Source organism: Mesoplodon mirus (assembly GCF_964341445.2).
Source record: "Mesoplodon mirus genome assembly, chromosome: 11".
Lineage (NCBI taxonomy): Eukaryota > Metazoa > Chordata > Mammalia > Artiodactyla > Ziphiidae > Mesoplodon > Mesoplodon mirus.
This window is the reverse complement of record NC_138987.1, coordinates 52,369,350-52,395,412: the sequence shown is the minus strand read 5'-3', so window position 1 is coordinate 52,395,412 and position 26,063 is coordinate 52,369,350. Positions and strand designations below refer to the sequence as shown.

Genomic DNA, 26,063 nt, shown 5'->3' with positions numbered 1-26,063 from the left:
CTAAACGTTCCTTGTAGGGTGATGAAAATGTTCTAAAATTAGATCGTGGTGAGGGTTGTAAAACTCTGTGAATGTACTTAAAACCACTAATTGTACTCTTTCAAAAGGAGCATTTTATGGTATATGAATTATATCTCAATAAAGCTGTTACTTTAAAGTGTGCATAAGCTTTAAACAGGCCTTTTATAGAAGAGGAAACACCTATAGTATCCTCTGCCTATCCATAGATATTTTCAAAAGCACACAAAATAAATTATATTTTGTAGGGGTACAAGTACATGTGAAAAAGAATATACAGTGTGTGTTAAGGAGTGATAAAAATAAAACTTAGTATAGTTGTCATTTCCAAAGTAAGGGGATGCAATTGAGCAAAGCACTTCATGGGTAACAGTTATGTTCTTTTTCTTAAACTGGGTAATGAATCATTATTCCTTACATCTTGAATACATTTTCTATTCTTGTGACTCTACTCAGTATGTAATAAAATTAACTGTAAATACATATATTTTAAATATTTTAAAACTATTTAAAAATTAAGTAAATAAACTCGCAATAGTTTTGAGCACAGGGAGTATATCCTCAAGACTCTATCCCCCCCTCCACACCCTTCTCTGTAAATTAATTTGTGTGAAAGAGTAGGAAATATGTGGTGTGCCTGTTATGGTGATTTTATAAAATAAATTATAATGAGAACCACCACCATGCAAGAACCGTATAAAAATGCTACTTTTGGGCTTCCCTGGTGGCGCAGTGGTTGAGAGTCCGCCTGCCGATGCAGGGGACACAGGTTCGTGCCCCGGTCCGGGAAGATCCCACGGGCCGCGGAGCGGCTGGGCCCATGAGCCATGGCTGCTGAGCCTGCGCGTCCAGAGCCTGTGCTCTGCAACGGGAGAGGTCACAGCAGTGAGAGGCCCGCGTACCGAGGAAAAAAAAGAAAAAATATGCTACTTTTTCACTTTGAAAGTGTATTTTTGAGATACCTTTTTTTGGCCGGAACAATATGCGAAACAATGGAGAGGCCAAGGACAAATTTAGGCAAAAGATATCAACATTCATCCTTTGGCCCTAAACTCTTTTCCAGTGAAGAGAGGAGAGTACTTCAAAGACCATCTGCAGCTTTCTAGCTAAGAATCATAACGGGCACAAACACTCAGAATCCTCTGTTAACAGAATGGATAATTATGCCTATACATCAGAGCTGCCATGTAAGCTTCCTGCCTCCAGAGCCAGGCTCATATGCCCTGGGCTAGAAAAATTTAGTCATTGGTTTGTCACTGTTGCCCAGAAATTTTGATCTGGCTGTCACACCTGGATAGAGGCCAGAGGAACAAGAGAAAATGCCTGGTTCAGTGTTGCACCCCTTCTGGAGGTTGAGATCACCAAAAGCAAAGGATTAATAATACATTTCAGAACAGTGATGGTGAAATTCAGTGTTCTGGCACCCATGTATTTCCCTCTAGACAGTGCAGCTGGTATTTTAATTTCAACATCAAGCACAAACTCATTCTTTACTACTTTTTTTTTCCCCCTAACACTGTTAGGGCTTTTTTTTTTTTTAAGTAAAACAAACAAAAGAAAGTATCATTTACTTGAGTTTTTAAACATGTATTCCTTAATATATGTTAAGAAGTCATTTCTAAAAACATAAAAACACCAATTTTACCAGTTTTGCCATTGAAACCCTGAAGCAATCAGAGCTGCTCCTGGCCCACATCTGTGGGGCTGAGTGAAGCATTCCTCTGGGAGGCAGAAGTTCAAAGTTGATCCTCCCTCCAGACCTCATTTCTTTTTCAAACAAAGTATTGTCTTAAAATACTGGCGTGTTTCCTAACGGTAATATTCCTGTCAGAGGCTGGGCTGTGTTATCTAAGAAAAATTTTCTTCCAGTTCACTTAGTTATTGTGCTCAGGACAAAAGGGATATATCATCTAAAGCAGTAAGTGTTCTGCGATGAGTCTTCTTTTACTAAAACAGTCTAAGTTCCTGAAAATAATTTTATGTCTAATCAACTTTTCAGCACGGTAACGGTTACCTCCATGTACAGTTATTCTGATTAAAATATCCGTAGAGAAAGCAAGCCACTCCCACAACTGCTGCCAGGAGAAGCATCTGAGTGTAATAGCCCAGCCAGGCAAAATAGATTCCAATCTTCTCTCCATAGTATTTCCTGAAGAAAGACAGAAGTTATTTTCAGAAGAGACATATGATCACTCTGCAGCTTTATCCTAATATTAATTTCTGATTCTAAATAAAGGGGGCTTTAAAATTAAACCTCTGACTCAATTCACACTTAAAAACATCCATTTTCATAGCAGGCCCCAAATTCTACTGTGAAACAAGAAGTATTTTACATATCATGGAAGTACTGATCACGGATTAACCTGCTGAAGAGAAGTAAATTAGAATACAGCAAAGGAGGGGAAAATGCTGAATATGGAGCAGATAGAGAATATTATCATCACTCTTTGTAAAGACTGGCAGATTTGATCAATTCCCCCAGATTGTTCTTAACATGCATGAAACAAATGAACAGGAACAATTTGCTCAGTTACCTGTTTTTGCTTTATCTCGGGAACTTCCTTGGAGCAAATGTAACGTAAACCACAAATAATAAGAAAATGCTGATAACCATTAACTAGGAGTGGAATGGCTCTCTGACCAAAATACTTATAAAACTCATGAGAATGGGAGAGGGCAGGACGGATACAACTGAGGAATCTACTGCTCTGTATTCTTTGTATGTAGCACTTCTATTTTTCCTAAGTTTTACAAACTCTTCAATGTTTTTAAATTAATCTGGGGTAAATGGAAGAGGCCAGGTGGGCGAGATAAGAAAGGAGGCAGAGCATGAAGCAGGGCCAGATTGTTCCTGAAAGGGAGATAAATACACACAGGCAGAGACAAAGGGTTTAGGGGTGAGGAGAAAGCAATGAGACACTTGTTTAGGTGACTCTTGCTGATACTTTTCCTCAACTCACTTTTCACTTCTGGCTCAGTAGTGGGTGGTAAAACCTGTAGGTTTACTTAGCTCTGAGGCCTCTATGAGGCTTCTGGCTCAGTTTGGAGCTGGGCTGAGCTCTGTAGGCTTAGCCTAGCGGGGACTCAGCCCTGAGAAACAGCCTGGAGTCCTAGAAGACTTCACACAGGAACATCCCTGGGCTGGACCAGCACTCACAGGGCAGCTGAGAGGAGAGCTCCCTGGTCATAGGCCTTGGTGTGGGTCACATCCATGGGGAAAAGGAAGCGCTGAGACTGATGTGGAATCAGGAACCAGGGGGAACACAGTGTGTCCGTTCTCATGCGACTGGGGCTTTGTGGTCCGGCTCATGGATGACAGGTAAATGGCAGGCTCAGGATGGTGTTTGGGAGAGAAAACCCTGGCAGTGGGTTTGAGACGTCTTGGGCTCTTTGCTGTTAGGCTTTCTGAATATGTTCTTATCAATCATGTGCCCTGGAGATACCACATTTAAAACTGGAAAGAATGTTAGAAGTCGCCTGCTCCAACTGCCCAATAGTAAAAATATCCTGCTACATTTGGAGAGCTGGTCAGGCAGTCTTTGCTTGGATATTTACAGTGACGGGGGCTCATTACTTCCGAAGGTACCCCCGTCACACTGCAGGCAAGAAGGTCAGAAAGAATTTTTTAAATCTTAAACAGAAAGCCTGCCTCCTGGTTCTTGCTGAAAGGCTGGGGAAAATGAGGAGCCCTTCAAATGGGATATTCTCTGATTATTATCTCTCTCTGCCCCAAACATCCCAATTCTTAACACCAATTTCTAAAACTTCAGCTTTGATTTTTTTAATCAAAGTTATACCTATACATTCATTAAAGAGTCAAACATTTCTATTGATAGAACACTGATTATAAAAAGAAGCAGTCCCCAACAACTCCTCCCATGTCCTGGCCAAAAGCAAGCACTTTTGACTCTTACAGCTGATTCCTGGAATATTTACCTCCGTCTCTCTAAATAATATACATGTAGTGCAGTTTATTTACTTTTCAGTTTTATGTATCACCTACTGATACTCTACTTTGGAAGATGAGGTTTAAGCTCTCTTTTTTTTCTTTTTTTTTTTGCAGTACGCGGGCCTCTCACTCTTGTGGCCTCTCCCATTGCGGAGCACAGGCTCCGGACGCGCAGGCTTAGCGGCCATGGCTCACAGACCCAGCCGCTCCGCGGCATGTGGGATCTTCCCGGACCAGGGCACGAACCCGTGTCCCCTGCATCAGCAGGCGGACTCTCAACCACTGCGCCACCAGGGAAGCCCCAAGCTCTCTTTCAATCCCCGTCTCATCTACACACCCACACCTCCACTCTTCCATCTTCTCGACATAGTTACAATATAATTTTGATTACAGCAATATCCTTGCTCTATAAATAGTAAGACTCTGTAAAGACTGCTCACAGCTGCTTCAAGTCATCTGCTATGCTTACTTTTTCTCTCCTGCCCAATATTTTGTTTTCTCTGGAATTAATAACTGTCTTGGTGGTTCATTGCTTAGTTTTCTGTGTACTTATGAACGATTCAACCCCAGACTTTCCTTTAATGTGTAATTTTCTCACTACTTTCTAACACATGAGGTAGCCTATCAATTTCATGTCCTTGACTCAATCTCTTCAGAGCTCCTGCCACCTGGATTAATGACTTGCTAGTCCTGCCACAGAGCTGTCACCTAGGATCACCCTGTCCCTCTCTCGGGTTGGGAATCCCCATTTACTGAATCCACATCTTTTTCTTGGTGGAGTACCTCCTCCATTACTTTGCACATTTAAATTGTGAAAATTCCTCACACCTAATGAACAGTTTGGCCATACTGCATTTGGACCGTGAGTTAAAAAAAGCACCTTCCTGGGCTTCCCTGGTGGCGCAGTGGTTGAGAGTCCACCTGCCGATGCGGGGGACGTGGGTTCGTGCCCCGGTCCGGGAGGATCCCACATGCCGCAGAGCAGCTAGGCCCGTGAGCCACGGCCACTGAGCCTGTGCGTCCGGAGCCTGTGCTCCGCAAAGGGAAAGGCCACAGCAGTGAGAGGCCTGCGTACCGAGAAAAAAAAAAAAAAAAAAAAAGCACCTTCCTCAGAAATATGAAATTATTGCTCTCTTTTCTTGTACGTTGCAGTGTTGTTGTTGAGAAATTCAATGTTATTATGAGTCTTGCTCCTTCATATGAAACCTGTTTTTCTTTCTGGAGGCTTGTAGGACCTTCTGTCTGTCTGCAGTATTTGAGAGGTCACGTTGCAGTGGCTTAATGGCTCCATGTTCATCCTCCGGGCTGGGCTCTGAGTACTCTCTGACCATCCAGAGACTCGCACTCAGTTCTTCAATACAGTTCTACAGGTACTTGTCATGAAATATTTATCTGATTTCCTCCTCACATTTCCTCTGTCCTTATTTTTAGCATTCCTATTATTTGTTCATTGCACATCCTGGACTGATTTTTAAATTTTTATCTTTTCCCCCATTTTCCTGCTATTCCTTTATACTTTTGCTCTATGTTCTGCACAATTACTTCAACTTCATTTTTTAACACTGCTGTTGGGGTTTTTTCTGTTCTGTTCATTTTTAATTCCTAAGAGCTGCATTTTATTCTCAGAATAATCCTTTCGTTCTTTCTTTTTTAAAAAATAGAATCCTGTCCTTGTACTGTGGATACCACATCTTAGCACTCAGACAGAGTGTTGAGGGAAACTTTGCTTTTTTTTTCCAGGGCAAAGTCTGTTTCCTGCAGGTTGTTCTTTCTGGTTTGTTTGGTTTGCTGTTTGGGAAAGAGTTCATTTTCCCTCTGCTAACCCCTGGGAACCAGCGATGAAGGTTTAACAGCCTGAGCGCTCAAGGGGTTACTAATGGGAAGCAACAAAGGGAACATGTGGACCAGGGACAGGGAATAGTTAAATGTATTTTAGCAAAAGATACTTAAAATCATGGGGAAATCGTTTTCTTTACAGAAGCCCTGCTCCCAAACAAAAACCCATAAAGAATGATTAAAAAGCCATCAAACCTATCACCCTGCCATCACACAGGCTATAGGTTTAACATAAAACAAAAATAATGGAAGGGAACCCTCATATAAATATCAACTTCAAATACTGACATGTGTACAAACATCCTCTTTCAAAATTTTATTCTACAGGATAACTCGAGTTAATGAGAGAAAGTGCCTCTTCATAATTCTGATCCAGCTAATAAATGAAGGAAGAAATTAGGGTATGACCAAATGAAACACGCAACATTCATTAATGGCTGCTATCGTCACGAGACAGACAACTGGACACTATGTACCTTTTGACAGAAGTACAAAACTCACGCAAGTATTCTTGCACAAAGTCAAACCTCAATCAGATCAAGCTTTTAGATGAGGATCAAATGACTTAACTAAAGCAAATACACAGGACAGAAAAACAAGTCTAACACCACAGGGGAGAATGAAATCAGCCAAACAGAGAACAGAGAAGCCCCTCAACAACTGCAAGGAAAACAAAAAGGAAACGGGAAAATTATAGATTAGAAGCCACTTGAGAGGTTTATTAGTTGCAACATCTGGACCTTGTTTGGATCCTGATTACAACTAAAAAACTGTTAAAAAAACATATTTTTGTGATAATCAGGAAAACGTGAATACTGATTATTTCATGACTTTAAACAAAAGGAGTATTCTGGTTGTATTTAAGAGACCTTGTCATTTTACTAATGAAATGTTACACTATTTGGAATTTTCTTCAAAATGACCCAGTAGGAGGTAGAGATAAACAAGAAATAACAGTGACTAGGAGTTTATAATGTTTGGAGCTGGGTGACAGACATAGTAGGCAGACTTGCTGTACTATTCTCTCTGCTTTTGTATATGTTTGAAATTTCCCTTAATAAAATGTAAAACAAAACGAAAATTCTTCAGTGTTTTAAAACTCTCACTTTTAAGGTTAAGAGGCTTTCCCCAAGTTCAGGTGGACGGGCACTGAGATTTCATAGAAAGAACAGGCACCTGGCTCCAGGGCCACCGGGGGCCACCTTGACCCTCCTCTTCTCCTCACCCTCCACACCCAACCCATAACCACATCCTGTCAACCCGAATCCCCAAACGCTTCTACATCTGCTCCCACGATCTCTCATCTGGCTCATGCTACTAGCCTCCTACCGGCTCGCCCTGCTTCCTGTGCCCCCTGTAACCCATTCTCTACACTATCTTTGCAAAATGTAAGCGAGATAAAATTACTCGAATGCTTAAAATATTACAACAGCTTCTCACTGCACTTGCCTACACTCCTTTCCATGCTCCTGATACCCTTCTAACCTTGTGTCTCATCTTTCTCTTTCTCCTTAGCAATGGTTTTCACAATTTCCTCAAACTTGCCAAGTGTTTTTGTGCCTCAGGGCCACTGTACCAGCTGCCTCTCTTCCTAGAATGACTTTTTCCGGATCCTCAAAGTACTGGCTCCTTTTCACTAGACAAATCTCAGCTCGCATGCCACCTACTCAAAGATAACTTTCTAGACTCACTTCACTCCACCCCTCCCCATCTTATCACTGTGTTATTTTCTTCATTTCAATCAGAAATTTTGTTCACTTATTTGCTTGTTTTTGTTTGTTTAGTTGTTCTTGATCTATCTCTCTCCAGTAGCCTTGCCCAAACAACATAAGCTTCTGGAAAGTAGCCGACATCAGTGCTTTCAGAACACAAATGCTGAACTAGACATTAAATTCATATGCTGATGGAAATGGTTCCTAACAGCAGATACAGGAAAGCAGTGAAAACTGGTATCTCTTATCATACAATTTAAGCTAAATCTAATATTTACTCCTGTTTAATGAAGAATTTGGTGGGTATTTGGTCCCAGTTCCTCAGAGGTAACCTCAAATGCCTTGGAATTTCCTAAGACAGGAATGACTTTGTTATTCATGGTGAACCCTAGATGGTTTGTGCTAATGAGATGACTCAGGATGGAGACTGGCCATGCCAGAAAGACCAACCATGTGATTGGAGCCATGTGATATTGCAGGACCAACAGGAGAAGAAGGGGCTGGAGATTGAGCCATGTGGGCAATGACTCGATCAATCATGCCTAGGTAATGAAGCCTCTATAGAAACTCTGGGCAATGAAGCTCAGGGCTGCAGGTGAATTCCACTGGCTAGCAGTACCCTTGGAGGACTGTCACATTTAGAAGCCACGAGGGGAACCCTGAGCCCTTCTCACTGGAGTGCTCACTACAACTCACCTGATAAGATCCAAGGGCTGCTTTTTGTATATGCTCCGAGGATGAGCCCATTCTCTGTACAGAAGGTAGCGTTCGTTGGGGCAGCTGAGGTCCTCTGACGGACTGCTGAAGTTGCACTGGGAAGCAGAAGCAAACAAATGAGCATCACAATCACCACATGTTCATGTGTTCTGTTGATTCAATGTGGTACTAACACTTCACAGTCATTTGTAAATAAGGGGTCCTTATTTGCTGGAAGGGATGAAAATACCATGTAATTTTTAGTTAAGTCTCAACCAGGGGTGATACTTACCCCTGGAGGACCATTTGCGAATGTGGGTGGAAAGGAATGCTTGGTTGTTAGAATCCTGGGGACCACCACTAGTACTTGGTGAGAGACCTGAAGATGCTTAATGTCCTGTAAGTGGGCCAGTCCTAAACAATGAAAAACTGGGCTGCTTAAGGGCCCAAACTGCTACACTGGAGGAACACCTGAGAGTCCAGCCCCTCCTTGGACACCTGGGAAACCAGGGCCTTGGCTGGTTAGTGGCAGGGTCAATTCTAAAACCCAGGCTTTTTGCCCCGCAATTCAGCAGTTATTCTGTGACCACACATAGAATATAAACAACAAAAAAGCCTGACATGATGTTATACATTTAGCTTGTTCAAGAAACCAAACTTCCTGCTTCTGCTTAAATTCAACCTGACTCACGTTCCTTCCACCTGTACTAGAACCAGAAACACTTGCTCCGCCACTTTCTAGTTGGATGACCTCGTGAGTCATTTAGCCTCTCCGTTCATCAATTTCCTCATCGATAAAATGGGGATCATAATAACAGCTACCTCATAGAGCTGTTAAGAGGATCAATTAATCCATGTCAATGTTACAATACTCCCTGGCATATAATAAGTACTATATATCTGTCAGCTATTTTCATAATTACTGACAGATGTTATTATCAACCAGAAAAGTATTAGTATTAAAGCCTTAACATGGGTCCTGACATCCTCTTACTTCCTTTCCAAATACCACACAAGATCATTCCTTAGCCTGGACATGGGACTAGTGCAGTTACAAGAGGCTTTAGGGGAAAAGAACTGGGGTAGATGTCAACTGAATATTATAGAACCTTGGCATCCCATATTAATAATCATGATGGCTATTTGCAAGTGTCCCCAAAGTTCATGTCATGCTCTCATTGTTAATTCTGCTCGGGCACAAATATAAAGCACATGGACTGTAGGGCTGGACTTCTGTGTTGGGTCTCTTAGCCAGGCAGCTCAGCTTCTGCTTCTCCACCCAGCTCCCCGTTCTCTATTTATGCATGTGTATGAAGAAGCTATTTATTGTCCTAGTTTTATTATCTTATACAGTACATTTCAATATTGTCTTTATCTACAAATACATATATTACACAGTAGCAATTATCAGTCTCAGTCTTTGCTTTCTTTGGTCTTAGAGATTCAGATAAACTGACAGCGAATGTAACAGAGTAACAGTGCAATATAATATAGTATTTTATTTCAATGACAGAATTTATTTTAAAAGCTTTGATATAATATCCTTGCATTTATGGAATCATTGAGGGTCTAAAGCAGTCACATTTTAAAAATTTCATTTCATGAGTGATGTTACCAGCTAGAGAAGTGCTCCTGAATTTGAGGAGTTGCTGTCATCTCAGTACATAGTCCTTAAAAAATGTCAACACTCTGCTGTATCGCCATCGTGACAAGAACCCTGACAAGACGCCTGTTTAAAAGCCCTGTGATATTCCAGGGCACAGTTTGAAAATGGTATTTCAGAGGGGAAAAGGCCTGTATTACAGAAAATGATAAATGAAATGGTCTAACATGTATTTTTCTTACCGAGAACCAATACTTTTCTGGTTGATAATAATATCTGTCAGTAATTATGAAAATAGCTGACAGATAAATAGTACTTATTATATGCCAGGAACTGTTCTAACATTGACGTGGGTTAATTGACCCTCATAACCAGGGGTATCCAACCCCTGAGCCACGGACTGGTATCAGTCCATGGCCTGTTAGGAACCTGGCCGCACAGCATGAGGTGAGTGGCTGGCAGGTGAGCGAGCCAAGCTTCATCTGTATTTACAGCCACTCCCCATCGCTCACATTACCGCCTGAGCTCCGCCTCCTGTCAGATCAGCGGCGGCATTAGATTCTCATAGGAGTGCAAACCCTACTGTGAACTGCACATGTGAGGGATCTAGGTTGCACGCTCCTTATGAGAATCTAACGCCTGACGATCTGAGGTGGAGCTGAGGCGGTGATGCTAGCGCTGGGGAGCGGCTGCAAATACAGATCGTCATTAGCAGAGAGGTTTGACTGCACGGAGACCATAATCAATTGCTTGCAGACTCACAAAACCCTATCAGTGAGTGGCAAGTGAAAACAAGCTCAGGGTTCCCACTGATTCTGTATTATGGTGACTTGTATAATTATTTTATTATGTATTACAATGTAATAATAGTAAAAATAAAGTGCACAATAAATGTAATGCCCTTGAATCATCCCTAAACCATCCCCGCCCCCCCACGCGTGTAAATATTGTCTTCCATGAAACCGGTCCCTGGTGCCAAAAAGGTGGGGGACCGCTACTCATAACAACTCTATGAGGTAGGTACCATTATTACCCCCATTTTATTGTTGAGGAAATTGACGAACAGAGAGGTTAAATGACATTCACAAGATCATCCAGCTAGGACGTGGCACAGCAGGTAGTTCAGCCTGAGTGTATGCTCTTAACTACTAATCTACACACTCCACACATTAACTATGGGTAAGCTACTGTTCATTCCTTTGTTCATTCATTCATTCATTGACTCATTCATTCACTCATTTAAACTGAGGGGCCTCCCTGTGCCTGGGATTCAGCATTAAACAATACAACATGGTGCCTGCCCTAAATGAGCTTGTAGTCTTGCAATACATTGTCTTCATTTTATCAAGGAAGAAACAAGGTCAAGAAGTTAGCCCTTCCCTACTAACACTGGAGTACACATTAGATATTTTATTTCATTTTTGCTGTTTGACTTACATCATGGAGAGGGAAAGCTGCCTTGTAGATCCCAGAGCTTACAAGTTTGTTAATCCCAAACTTTTTAACGTTGTCCCTTACTTGATACTTGATCCGAGAAAGAATGAAGTAAACCTAAAAAGATTCCAAAATAGAGTGTGTGTTTTAGTGTAACTAACCAATCATTGTTTACTATCCTAACAGGAATTTGTAGGCTTATTTCTTTTCTTTTCTTTCCATTTTTTTGGGCAGCTTTTAAAAACCAAACCAAACCAGCCAAACTAAACCACTAATCATCCAACAGTAGGTTCTAAATCACCCAACGACAGCAGCTAAATTGGGTTTAGACTTACAATGCGGCTTCTGGTGGCTGGATTGAAGAATGTATCTCTATCTTGAATGTAAAAGTCATTCATGCGGTTCTTCTCAAATGGGGCAGTGAAAAACTCTTGCTCTGGCTTGATGATACTTTCATCCACTTGGAGGACTTTGGTAAACCAATTGAAATTATCGAAGGCTGAGGACCGGGTTTTCAGATCATTGGGTTTCAGAGGCAATTTGATGTGCATTATCTCAGCATATGTACATAGCACTTCCCATGGGGCATGTACTTTTACAAATACAAGCTTGTCATCCAAAAGCTATATTGGAAGAATGAAAACACAAACCAGAAAACCAAACCAACTATTTTCACAGTTTTAAAACACAGATTATTATTATGTTGCATAGTTCTTTCATAAAATTACCAATATTTTAGATAAAAAAAGCAAACATGTTAATTTTTAGTCCAAATTAGTAACTAAACATAAAAACACTAGTCACTGCAGTGTTATTATAATAATTTTTTTAAATTTCTTAAACCTAGAAGAAGATTGTTTAATTTATTATATATCTGTTCAATGTCATGTTACATGGCCATTTAAAAGAATTATATTTATCGATATAGAAATGCATTTACTATATAATAAAGGGGAAAAAGCAAATTTAAAAATTGTGAAATAATAATTTTCCTTTCTGGAAGGGAAAAAATGTATAATACATCTGAGCAAAAAAATGTTTAGAAGAACTGTAAGATTATTTATGGATAATTAAGGTACAGATTCCACTGTTCCTACATTTTCTTTTTTTTTTTTTTTTTTTTTGGTAAACTGTTTGTATAATGAAAAAATCTTCAAAAAGGTTCTTGAATAAATACATTTATATGGATTTATTATTACATTCTTTGGCTATTAAAAAAGATCTGCTGGCTTTTATGAGAAACAAATGTATATTCTATAATGCAGATTTTGATCGACTCCGTTCCCAGCTTACAGCTAAGGTATGGCTGGGGTTACATGTTTCAAATGCCATCTCAGCATCCCGAGTGCCATGGGGGTTCCCAGCAGCAATGGGCAGCCAGTGGCTGGGAAGGGTCTGACACTTACTGATCTGGTTGCTTCTAGCTGCAGGCCGTCACAGATGAGGTTAGATTCATATGCTCGTCTTTTCCTCTGTCAAAAGAAATTGGAAAATACGTTAGGCCTTCAGTTTTACCAAGGGAACAAAAAGTTGTTTGTTTGTTTTTTTATAAAAAATAAACAACAGGGCTTCCCTGGTGGCGCAGTGGTTGAGAGTCCACCTGCCGATGCTGGGGACACGGGTTCGTGCCCCAGTCTGGGAAGATCCCACATGCTGCGGAGCGGCTGGGCCCGTGAGCCATGGCTGTTGAGCCTGCGTGTCTGGAGCCTGTGCTCCGCAATGGGAGAGGCCACAAGAGTGAGAGGCCCGCGTACCGCAAAAATAAATAAATAAATAAATAAAATAAATAAACAACAAACCAATTTGAACCCGATGAAGAGACATATTTGCTCAAAAGAACACAGAAGCAATGAAGGTGTTCTGGCTATTGGTGACTTGTGGGTTTGGATTCCTCAGATGGAATGCTGTGGAGAATAACTAGATTCTCTTGGCACTCTGGAAGACCCTTGGTTGTCCCTGTGAGTTTATGGCCATTTGAGGTGCATAAAAGTCTCTGGCTCTGGCACAATTCCAAGGACCTTTTTTGGCTAATGAGAGGTTTTGCACACAAATAGAGCTTTTGGCGTCCCATTCACTGATGTCATTTACCAGAGTTATAGTCCAGATCTGACAGTCTACATTATTAAAATTTTGTTTCTATACCAGACATTCAAATAGTTCAGTTTTGGATGTGTATATTTCATCTTTGCATGCCTTGACCAAATTCAATTTTAAAAACAGACAATTTTGGCAAAATACAAATAAATTTTTCTCTCTGCAAGAATGAAATGTTTCTGAAGCTATAAAAAACACCGAAATCTATAAAACTAATTAATCGATAATATATCTGTCCATATTGCATGACCATTTAAAAAGATACAGGATACACCTTATTTATTGATATTAAGTTCTATCTGGCTAGGCTTTTGCTAAGCTGTGTCCTAACTTGTAAGGGAAGCATGTAAAGGTAGAGACTCATTTGACCTTTGAAAAGAATGCTTTTGATGATGAAGGAGTTATGCTGCTTTATGAAAAGAAGAAAATGAGTGGACACAGAAGTTAACCACACAGGGTCTGAAACCAGCCTGCCTGGGTTCAAATCTGATGCCATTACCCATTAGTTCTTTGACCCTTGGCAGGAAACCTAAACTCCCTTGCCTCATTTTCCTCATCTGTAGAATGAAGAAAATTTCACTGGCTTCCTTCTGGGGTTCTCATGAGGATTATATGATTTAAACCACATAAACTAGAATTTTTATCTTTAATAATCACAAGAGGTGAATTGGACCAATTCTCCCACTGACGACAACTGAAAAAGCTGCATTAATTTCAGTTTTTAACTTCAGCGTTTAACAAGATAGAGAGGAATTACTGGGTCAATGTCTAGGTAATCCAGTGGGTCAGACAGTCAGGGCACTCTGCCCAGGGAGCAACACTCAAGGTTTGCCAAGTGTGAATGGGCAGAGGGGGTGCTGAGCTGCTGTGCTACAGACAGTGCCTAGACCATGAGAAGCACCTAATAAATGTAGAGTAGGGGCTGCATGTAGAAGGTCAAAGGTGAAAAAATACATCTAGCATTTGACTAAATGTGAGTCCCAGTGGAATGAATCCCTAACATATTTTGTGGAAGTATTAGAAACAGAATATTGCTTTATTTTCATATATTTAATGAATAGTTATATAGTACTTACTGTGCCAGACACTGTTTTAAGAGCTTTACAAATATAACACACTTAATTATTTGTTACAACTTGAGCATAGAATAGTCACTTAGAGAAAAACCAGCAAGTGCTATAAATGAACAAGCCAAACTTGACTAGAAAAACTCAGTGAGATGAGAGCCAGGGGGCCTGGAGGTGCCACTTTCCCATTCTGTTCCCAGCAGGTGGCCGTCCACTCTGCCAGTCTCCCATCCCCCATCTCTGCAATCCACCCTGCTATGTTTCTCAGCCCTCTCCACCCCACATCCACCATACCCCCAACGTCAACTGGGAAGCTGGTTCAGACCCACCCTGCTTTGTACCCAAGCAGTATTTCTTCACCTTAGACCCGAATCCTTATATTGTGATTCCTGCATGGCAGCCCAGTCCTTGTTCCTGATGGCTTCTTTCTTTACTACTGTGTAAAAGCTCTTCTGATCCTTCAAACAACGCTTGACAAAGTGCTTGGCACAAGTATATGCCCAATATGTGTTTGTTGAAAGAATATACTCAACAAACACGTATTAATTTGTTCTACAAACATTTCCTGAGAGTATCGTTCAAAGTGCTAAGATTCAAAGAAGAATTTGAAATAGTCTGCTGTAGAGGAACTACAGAGAAACTCAGCGTTCAGTGACCTAGAATTTTCTCCAATACAGAAGGACTGGAACATTCATTCATGAGTCTACGGCACTGTAATGGACATCTGTCATTCTTTTTGGCCACTCAACATTTTAACTCCCACCAGAGCCCACGTCCCCTACAGCAGATAAAAACAGAAACACTCCCGTCCTTTGTCTCCCATGAAGTTCAGCTACTGGCACATGAGCTAGGCACTATTAATCAGACCACCCACTCTAGACTCTGAGTCAGAAGCTAGAGATGCAAAGAAGTCAGGCCACACAGAACCCGTTCTGGGGTAGCTGGGAGAGCAGATATCTGTTCCAGAGACAGCAGTGACAGAAGTTTTGGCAGGAGCTTTTGGGGAGCACTGCTGGTCAGTGGCGCCAGAAGCAGCTCTGGGCCCCGGGGAGCAGCCACGCTTTCTCCCAGACCAGCTGTGTAAGTGGGATTTGGGGCATTGCCTCTGGCAGTCTCATCTCCAGGCTTGTTTGTCCAAGCCTTCCGATGAACCTGTGAGCCCCCTAACATTCTTCTGATAAACTCTTTGTCCGCTTGAATTAGAGCTCATTTCTGTTGCCAGTAAGAATCCTAAAGGAGTAACCACGAACTAGGGAAAACTTGTTAGCCTAAAACCGAAATCACTGTGCAGTGGAGGGAGGGGTGTTCTGTGTAGACCGGACACTCTGACTTCCTCTCTTTCCAGGGAGATGACTCAGCCTGAGGCTGTACAAGGGGCAACCCAGATCATCTCACTAGCAGGTCATAAGCAGAATCCAACTGTCTTCTGTATCCTCTAGGAGTCAGGAATAATTTCAGTTAGGACATGGGGGCTCAGACCCAAGGATTTTAGCTCTTATGAACAGACGTCCTTCTAGTTAGAAGACTAGGAGAATCATTCAAAAGAGGGGCTTCTCCTGTGGTTTAATGGGTGTGTGAACAATGAAGTGCTGGTAGCGAGAAACCACAAAACTGTGTTAACTGGCTTTACTGGAATTCCATGGTTCCCATCACAGGCCGCCATGAGGCACAGCTGTCTCCTTCCTTGCCCCCCTCCCCCACTGGGGAGCGGTTCCAAACTTTGAAGGAGCTCGTCGCATTCCACACCTCACTCCCAGACTCCGCAAGTGCCGTAGCCTCCTTCCTCAGACAAATGCAGCCACTCACGCAAAGTCCTGCACATGCCTTTCTCTCTACCTCTCATAGGTAGACACCATCTCTCTTCCGGTGTCAGGAGATTACTCCCTTTTCCTATCTTTCCTGAGCTTGCTTCGGCAATATCTTTTCTTCTCTTCAGTCCTTTATCTTCATTGCTCTTAGCCAACAAACACCTTAAAAATGTTTCCCATCTTTAAGAATATGAAATCCTGCCTCAGTCCTGGCTGCTCTTCAGTTACTGTTGCCGCCCCTAGAGATGCTTGTCTTTTAATTTCGATATCCTTGGCACTTAGAACGGGCCTAACGTAGAATAAACAGGCAATAAATGTCTGGTGAAAGAATGAATAAGTTGAGTGGACGGTGGGTGGATGGTTGCCTGTTATGTGGGGATTGACTGAGGAATACAAATCACTGCAGTGCAGCAACTGGGCTCCTCTTCCCTGAGGGGCCCCCCACCCCCAAGTGCTCCATGAACTTTTACTTACGGGCATTACAGGACATGGCAGAGAAGGACAGACACAGTTTAATTCTGGAATGTGCTAGCACCAGGTACCTCTGGGGCATCCAGAACAGGAAGAGGCTTCCTGACCCCTAGGAGTCTGAATGATGAGATGACAAAAGGGGGCCAGTTCAGAGAACCTGGAAGGAAGCGGCCCCATGAGAGGTCAGTTCTGTCATCACACATACCAAACACAAACTACTCCTGTCTCGGTTGTATCAGCTGCATCAACCATGACCGTGACAAGCCACATAGTGCGAGTTAGACATAGTTCCCCCTCTGTGGGATTTCTAGTTGAGGTCATGACTTCTTATCACCTTCATAGGACTCTATCATCTCGATTTTAGTCTACCAATTGCCCCTTAGCTCTTGTAGTATTGGTCTTCCTTTTACTCCTGGGCATAATGGTTAAGATTCCGAGCGAAAATTCAAATCCTGGTTCTGCCATTTGCTAGCTCTGTGATGTTGGGCAAATAAACTCTGCAAGTATCAGTGGCTTCATCTCAAAGGTGGTAAAGGAAATAGCTTCATCTCGAGGTGTTTTTTCTTTTTAAGGATTAAATGTGATCATGGGTATAAAGTCCTCAGCATGAGGCTTGACACACAAGCTCTGTAGACATGTCAGCCAAATTACCTTCTTTCTCTGCTTTCAAATATGCTCAACCTCCTTTATTCCTTAAAAAAAAAAAAAAAATCCTCTCTACCTTGTAAGCCTTAGAGGCTCACCTCTTTTATTTAATATCAAACATCAGAACAAAAATAAGCAACCCCAATCACTTGGCTTCCACAATGTGCGCCCAGTGACATCTTAATCCCTCTAATGGGATACCAATGACACCATTTTACCAGAACTCCAGGAAATGGATCTTAAATATGAGTCATTTAGCCCTCCCTCTTCTTGACTCTTTATACCACTACATTGTCCTGGTCCTCAGACTACTTTCTTTGATATCTGATGGATGTATATCATTTTCATTCTCTGAAGAAAGAATTAATATTGTTAAAATGGTCATACTACTCAAAGCAATCTACGGACTTAAGGCAATCCCTATCAAAATACCCATGACATTTTTCACAGAACTAGAACAAATAATCCTGAAATTTATATGGAACCACAAAAGACCCAGAATTGCCAAAGCAATCCTGAGAAAAAAGAATGAAGCTGGAGGTATAACCCTTCCAGACTTCACACTATGCTACAAAGCTACAGTAATCAACACAACAAGGTATTGGCTCAGAAACAGACACATAGATCAAGGGAACAGAATAGAGAGCCCAGAAATAAACCCATGCACTTATGGTCAATTAATCGATGACAAAGAAGGCAAGAATATACAATGGAGAAGACAGTGTCTTCAACAACTCTTGCTGGGAAAGCTGGACAGCTACATGTAAAACAATGAAATTATAACATCCCCTCATACCATATACAAAAATAAACTCAAAATGGTTTAAAGACCTAAATATAAGATATGACACCATAACACTCCTATAAGTGAATATAGGCAAAACATTCTTGGACATAAATCACAGCAATATCTTCTTAGATCAGTCTGCCAAGGCAAAAGAAATGAAAGCAAAAATAAACAAATGGGACCTAATCAAATTTAAAGCTTTTGTACAGCAAAGGACACATCAATGAAAGGAGAAGACAACCTATGGAATGGGAGGAAATATTTGCAAACAATGAGACAAACAAGGGACTAATATCCAAAATATATAAACAGTTCATACAACTCAATATCAAAAAAAGAAAAAAACAAACAACCTGATTTAAAAATGGACAGAAGACCTGAACAGACATTTTTGCAAAGAAGACATACAGATGGCTAACAGGCACGTGAAAAGATGCTCAACATCACTAATTATTAGAGAAATGCACACCAAAACCACCATGAGATATTATCTCACACCTGTCAGAATGGCTATCATTAAAAAGTCAACAAATAACAAATGCTGGCAAGGATGTGGAGAAAAGGAAACCCTTGTACACTGCTGGTAGGAATGTAAATTGGTGCAGCCACTAGGGAAGCCAATATGGAGTTTCCTCAAAAAACTAAAAATACAACTGCTATATTATCCAGCAATTCCACTCCTGGGTATAGACTGGGAAAAAACAAAAACTCTGAAAAGATACATGCACCCTAATGTTCATAGCAGCACTGTTTATAATAGCCAAGACATGGAAGCAACCCAACAACTGGCTTAAAGAAGATGTGATACATACACAGATGCATGCACACACACACGATGGAATATTACTCAACCATAAAAGGAATGAAGTACTGCCATTTGCAGCAACATGGATGGACCTAAAGATTATTAGGCTTAGTGAAATAAGACACACAGAGAAAGACAAATACTATATGATAGCATTTATATGTGGAATCTAAAATATAATACAAATGAATGTATATACAAAACAGAAACAGATTATTTTATTTCTAATTGTTGGATATTTAGGTTGTTTCTAATTTTTCACAATTATGAAGGTGCATGTAATTTTAATTTCTTTAATATGTACTGCTATACTGCCATAGAGAAAAGTTGTACTAATTTATCCTTAGTTCTTATTTGGTTCTTTACAAAGAACTCTTGTGAAATTTACCTGATATCTCTCGATAATTGGTAGACCTTGGAGTTGGTTTATAATGCCCTCTATTTTACCACTAACTATAAATACTTAAATAGCTGAATCAAGGATAGAACATTTTTATTTGCTTAAACATGTTAATATATCACCTTGGTGTTACTTTGATAAGACAGTTCTTGTTATTTCCCTTTGGCATGGCAATTCACAAAAAACTAGTGGAATATTTTAAAAATTGATCAAAAAATTTTTCTTGGTTTGTCAGGTAGCTAAAGTAAATTAGCATATGTGCTATTTGTCAAACAGGCACATATCAGGAGAAGACTGCTTACTTAAGAAAAGGTTGCTTAAATTTATTTAATATGAAATCATCAGCTTTACTGCTCTGTAGAATTTACACTTGGATAAGTCACAGTGTTTTTTTCTTTTTCTTTAAATAGATCTTTATTGGAGTATAATTGCTTCATAATACTGTGTTAGTTTCTGTTGTACAACAAACTGAATCAGCCATATGCATACATATATCCCCATATCCCCTCCCTCTTGAGCCTCCCTACCATCCTCCCTATCCCACCCCCTAGGTCATCACAAAGCACAGAGCTGATCTCCCTGTGCTATGCTGCTGCTTCGCACTAGCTGTTTTACATTTGGTAGTGTATATATGTCAGTGCTACTCTCCCACTTTGTCCCAGCTTCCCTTCCCCCACCATGTCCCCAAGTCCGTTCTCTACATCTACATCTTTATTTCTGCCCTGCCACTAGGTTCATCAGTACCATTTTTCTTTTTAGATTCCATATATATGCGTTAGCATACGGTATTTATTTTCTCTTTCTAACTTACTTCACTCTGTATGACAGACTCTAGGTCCATCCACCTCACTACAAATAACTCAATTTCGTTTCTTTTTATGGCTGAGTAATAGTCCATTGTATATATGTGACACATCTTCTTTACCCATTCATCTGTCAATGGACACTTAGGTTGCTTTCATGTCCTGGCTATTGTAAACAGTGCTGCAATGAAAATTGTGGTACATGTCTCTTTTTGAATTATGTTTTTCTCAGGGTATATGCCCAGTAGTGGGATTGCTGGGTCATATGGTAGTTCAATTTTTAGTTTTTTAAGGAACCTCCATACTGTTCTCCATAGTGGTTGTATCAATTTACATTCTCACCAACAGTGCAGGAGGGTTCCTTTTTCACCACACCCTTTCCAGCATTTATTGTTTCTAGATTTTTTGATAATGGCCATTCTGACTGGTGTGAGGTGATACCTCATTGTGGTTTTGATTTGCATTTTTCTAACAATTAGTGATGCTGAAGCTTTTCATGTGCCTCTTGGCCATCTGTATGTCTTCTTTGGTGAAATGTCTATTTAGGTTTTCCACCCATTTTTTAATTGAATTGTTTGGTTTTCTGATATTGAGCTCCATGAGCTGTTTGTATATTTTGGAGACTAATCCTTTGTCCATTGTTTCATCTGCAAATATTTTCTCCCATTCTGAGGATTGTCTTTTCGTCTTGTTTATGGTCTCCTTTGCTGTGCAAAAGCTTTGAAGTTTAATTAGGTCCCATTTGTTTATTTTTGTTTTTATTTCCATTAATCTAGGAGATGGGTCAAAAAAGATCTTGCTGTGGTTTATGTCAAAAAGTGTAACAGTGTTCTTGACATTTAAAAAAAATTAGGGTAGAGCTGTCTTCCATGTTAAAAATGAAAGAAAAGTAATATTGCATATTGCCTGACATAGCCATTGCTCAATAAATATTTGTTGAATAAATGAATATCTGAGGCCACACAATTTTTAGCTAAAAATTATCTATGTGCCTTATTGGAACCCTTACATGTAAGAACCTAAACCTATGTTTATAGTCTATGATATGTGTTTGGCAGCACAAAATGACTAAACCAGACTCACTGGCTCTGAGAAAAGCCCAGCCATATACTAGATGGTGCTGTAAGTTCCTCTATCTCTAGGGGAGCAAATTCACTGGGACTGTAACCTGGATTTTTTTTTTTTTTTTTAACCTACTTCTAGCAAATCCAAAGTGACTGTAATCATTGAGGACTTATGGACATCACAAAAAGATGCATATGATTCTTCTACTGTCAGTGGAGAATGGTACTGGGGGTTTTAAGTAGAGAAGGACAAGAGCACTTATCCCACCCCAGAAACTGGAATTTTATTCATACCTCTTTTGGGATGTTAATAAAGCTGTCAGAGAAATAAAGAATAAAGCAATCAAAATCACAAAGGACAGACTGGCATAATTAAGGCAGCTTTCTGTCCCCTAAGCACCTGAGATTACACATCTCATTTGGCTTAGTAGAGTCATTGTTGGGAAGGACTTGCTTTTGAATTATACAGTAATAATACTGATTTTAAACACCAATTTTTATCATTTGCTTTATGTCACCTAGCTTTTATGCATAAAAAGCAGGGGTTGCAATGTCTAAGAAGTAAGATTACTAATACACTGTGACGATAATAAATCAGCATAAACCAGTAGGGATTAATGAAATATATGAATAGATTAATTTCAAATATTCTTCCAGCGTTGTTAGGAAAAATACTGATGGCGCCATCACTGTATTTTTGAACCTGCCAATCTTTGTTACGCCTATGAAGATGGATGAGAAATAAGCCAAAGGTACTTAATCTGTGCAAAAAAACTACTCTCATTACTCAGAGTGCTTCTTATTACTTATATATCATGTGCGCAAGAAGGTTTGGTAAGCAGGAATAAATTATTTAATCGGGACTTAATTTAAATTCACGTGTTGGTGATAAAACATTGAACGTTAGTGGACGGACCTGATGAGGGATTTACTCAAGTAGGTGACAGTGTGTTCGCGAGGGACAGAAAACAGATGAGCATCCTAAATGGTAAGCATAGAAAGGAAGTGAGGGCCTCCCTGGTGGCGCAGTGGTTGAGAGTCCGCCTGCCGATGCAGGGGATACGGGTTCGTGCCCCGGTCTGGGAGGATCCCATATGCCGCGGAGCGGCTGGGCCCGTGAGCCATGGCCGCTGAGCCTGCGCATCCGGAGCCTGTGCTCCGCAACGGGAGAGGCCACAACAGTGAGAGGCCCGCGTACGGGAGAAAAAAAAAAAAAAAAAAAAAAGAAAGGAAGTGAATATTTACCTGAAGCTTATTTCCAACTCTTCTTTTTAAATTAACATTTTTGGTGTCATTACAAAAATAAACACATGGTAACTTAGAAAACAGACATTTTCTGAGAAGGAAAAAAATCATCTGTCATCAATCCACTAAGGTAACTACTGTAAACACTTCAGGGCAAAGTTTTCCAAACTAACCTACCTGTTTATATGAACAACCTGGAGTGCTTGCTTAAAATGCAGATTCTAAGTCCCCTCTCCTGGAGATTCTGGCTCAGTACCCACAGGACGGGGCCTGGGGCCTGGATAAATTAGTTTTAACAGGCAAAGCAGATGACTCTTATCATCAGACAAGTTTATACTATTTTTTTAGGACACATCTTTTCTGTGCATATAAGCAGCTTTCTTTTATGATTATTTATCCCCTTCAAGCCTGAGAATTTGGTATAGTTGATTTTTCCCAACCCTTCACCCTTTTACAGACGACCCTTTAAAAAAGTGAGACACAGGTGGCTGTTGGGACCAGGGCAAATGACAGCTTCATTCAAAACTGACTCAGAAGGACTAATCGGGAAAAGGATTTTCTCTTCTCCACATCTTTCTGGGATGAAATGGAATAATCAGATTTTACTTTTCAGGATTTCACTGTCTTGTTTGTCTGTCTTTAAGGATTGAGCCCAAGGACACTTCCTATTTTGGAAATAAGAATCAAGATTCAGATTCACTGCTCTTGTGCTGAGTACTCAAAAATAAAACCGAATATGCTTATACCAGCAACACATCTTGTAGCTGTAATTTGAAACTGCTGATTCTAATTTAATTTATTCCTTTTAACCTACAATCTTAGTTTAAGCAAGTAGGGTGTAAAGGAAGGAGATAAAAATATAAAGAGCTCCCTGCTTTAGTCTAAAATTTTAAGGACTTAAAGCTAAACTTGATTTCATACCTGAAAACAAAAGACAGAACACCTACCAAAAGTTATCTGAGAAGGTGAGACCACCCAACACTGGTTGCCATCATCACTTAATCTAGCCTAATATTTTTCATGGACTATTTGTAGCAAATATGTCATTACCAAGAATTTTAAAATATCATTCTGATTCTTCATAATCCCCTTCTGCCATCCCTTTATTTTTTCAATGTGGAGAGTGTATGGCAACATTAAGTCGACTCAATCATGCCTCCCCCTTTAAGGGGCTCCATGGGACAAATTTCTTTCTGGGGGATCTTTAGACCAGAAAGATTGTATTTCTTTTGAACAACCAGTTTTGTTTTTATTGTGTTGAAACTTTAAACCATGCTATTGACCACATCCTCTATTTTCTTTGGCTACTAGGAAACTCAGAGGCAAATTTGCAGATGAACTCTTAACTTCTGAATAGGACCTTATGGTTAATAATAAATCATTTTGTTTATTACTTCGACACATGGCTTCATTTTATTTTTCTGGCTTTTACATTTCTGTCACCTTGATTTCCTCATCTATATTTTTGGTATATTCTGTAAGTGACCTCAAATACTTTTTAATGAATTATAAATAAACTATGTTAATGCAGTATTAGCATAAGCAGGAAGCTAATGACTATAAAAATTATACATTGCATGTTAAAGCCAATAGTGAATGATGTTTGAGTTATCTATACTGTTAGTTATCATCTTATTAACCACAAATAATCATATACTTAATGCACATAAGACTTACTGATAAATAAAGCAATGTGATCACCTTGATACAAAAAAAAAAGCATTTGATAAATTTTAAAACCCAATTATAAAAACTCACAGCAACCTAGGACTAAAAGGGAACTCCTTTAACTTTTTAAAAGAAAACTACCAAAAATTTATAGTAAATGTGATATTTAATGGTGAAAATTTAGAATCATTTGCATCAAAATCAGGAATACAGTGGTGACTACTATGTGTTACTGGTTTTATTCAAGAGGTCTTAGCCATATCACTTGGATAAGAAAAAGAATGAAGTATAAAGAAAGGTACAGCAAACTGTCACTTGTAGACAATATGGTCTTCTTCTGAGAAAACTTAAAACAAGCATTAGAAACTATTAGAACTAAAAAGTTTATCAAGGTAACTAGATACAACTTATAAAAAACCAAGACTTTTAACACACACAATAATCAATCACAAACTGCAATTTAAAATATGTCTAGGGCCTCCCTGGTGGCGCAGTGGTTGAGAGTCTGCCTGCCGATGCAGGGGATACGGGTTCGTGCCCCGGTCTGGGAGGATCCCATATGCCGCGGAGCGGCTGGGCCCGTGAGCCATGGCCGCTGGGCCTGCGCGTCCGGAGCCTGTGCTCCGCAACGGGGGAGGCCACAACAGTGAGAGGCCCGCATACCGCAAAAAAAAAAAAAAAAAAAAAAAATAAAATAAAATAAAATATGTCTGACAACAGCAACAAAAATTTAATATAATAGCTAATAAAATGTATAAGATCCTCATAGATATTATTATAAAACTTTACTAAAGTATGTAAAACCTCAATAAATGGAGTGACATACTGTGTTCAACAAATTAGAACTTTTTGATGAAATTTTAACCATTTGCAAAGAGATCTCATTTAGCTTCTGGGTAGAGTTCCAGCCTCATGATAAGTCATCTAAAACAATGGATAACAGCTTTAAAAGCTCAAAGGGGGCTTCCCTGGTGGCACAGTGGTTAAGAATCCGCCTGCCACGGCAGGGTACAGGGGTTCAAGCCCTGGTCCGGGAAGATCCCACATGCCGCAGAGCAACTAGGCCCGTGCGCCACAACTACTGAGCCTGTACTCTACAGCTCACCAGCCACACTGAAGCCCACACGCCTAGAGCCCGTGCTCCGCAACAAGAGAAGCCACTGCAATGAGAAGCCTGTGCACCACAGCGAAGAGCAGCCCCCACTCACTGCAACTAGAGAAAGCTCACACGCAGCAAGGAAGACCCAATGCAGCCAAAAATAATAATTAAAAAAAAAAAAAAAAGCTCAAAGGATCTGTAACCAATTAGTCAGTTGTCTCATATAATTTGAAAGTTTGGATATAATTTAATTCAACACTCATTTTTTGGAAAATTTCTTATTCTGTAGTCTCCACTGGCCAGATTCACTAAAGAATTCTTAAGGTCAGATATACAATACAAACTTATACTTCCATATATAAACTTTTCACCACCTTCAAGGAAATAAACTTTCCATCAACTTTTAGGAATGGATTCTGCTGATAAAAAAAGTAAATATCGATAAATAATAACACATTCAGGATTTCTTATACTGTTATTGTGCTATCTAGACCTTTCTACCCTCTTTACCATCATCTGCATTATACCATTACTTGGTCATAAACACATCTGTTTGAAGGGAGGCCAAGTGTCAGACAAAATGAAATTCAGAATTGATCAGTTCTGCCACTGGTTAGCAGTCTTGGATAAAGGAAATGGAAGAGAGCGTGACTAACAAAACTGAGCAGGAAGAGTTCGAGAAATACATGGGAATTTGTTTTATTTAAAACATTTTTGCTCTTCACAACATAGAGCAAACCTATTTATATATATTTAATCATGTGCTGTGCCAGGCATTGCTGGCTGCCTATTCAACAGCCATTCTCCCTTCTTCTTTTTTTTTTTTTTTTTTCTCCCTTCTTCATTACTAAGAAAAGCC

The 26,063-nt window shown here is 40.0% G+C and overlaps 1 protein-coding gene across 2 annotated transcripts in view; it reads right to left on the bottom strand.

Annotated features, from left to right (window-relative positions):
- Positions 1–26,063, bottom strand: part of ANO6 (anoctamin 6) — a 212,146-nt gene that overhangs the window by 63,110 nt on the left and 122,973 nt on the right. For both annotated transcript variants that reach the window (XM_082634721.1, XM_082634722.1), the window contains 5 exons: positions 12,655–12,720; positions 11,584–11,871; positions 11,252–11,365; positions 8,212–8,327; positions 2,033–2,167 (listed from right to left, as the gene is read on the bottom strand). In XM_082634721.1, the coding sequence (XP_082490847.1) occupies positions 2,033–2,167; positions 8,212–8,327; positions 11,252–11,365; positions 11,584–11,871; positions 12,655–12,720 (719 nt within the window). The remainder of the gene's footprint in view (positions 1–2,032; positions 2,168–8,211; positions 8,328–11,251; positions 11,366–11,583; positions 11,872–12,654; positions 12,721–26,063) is intronic.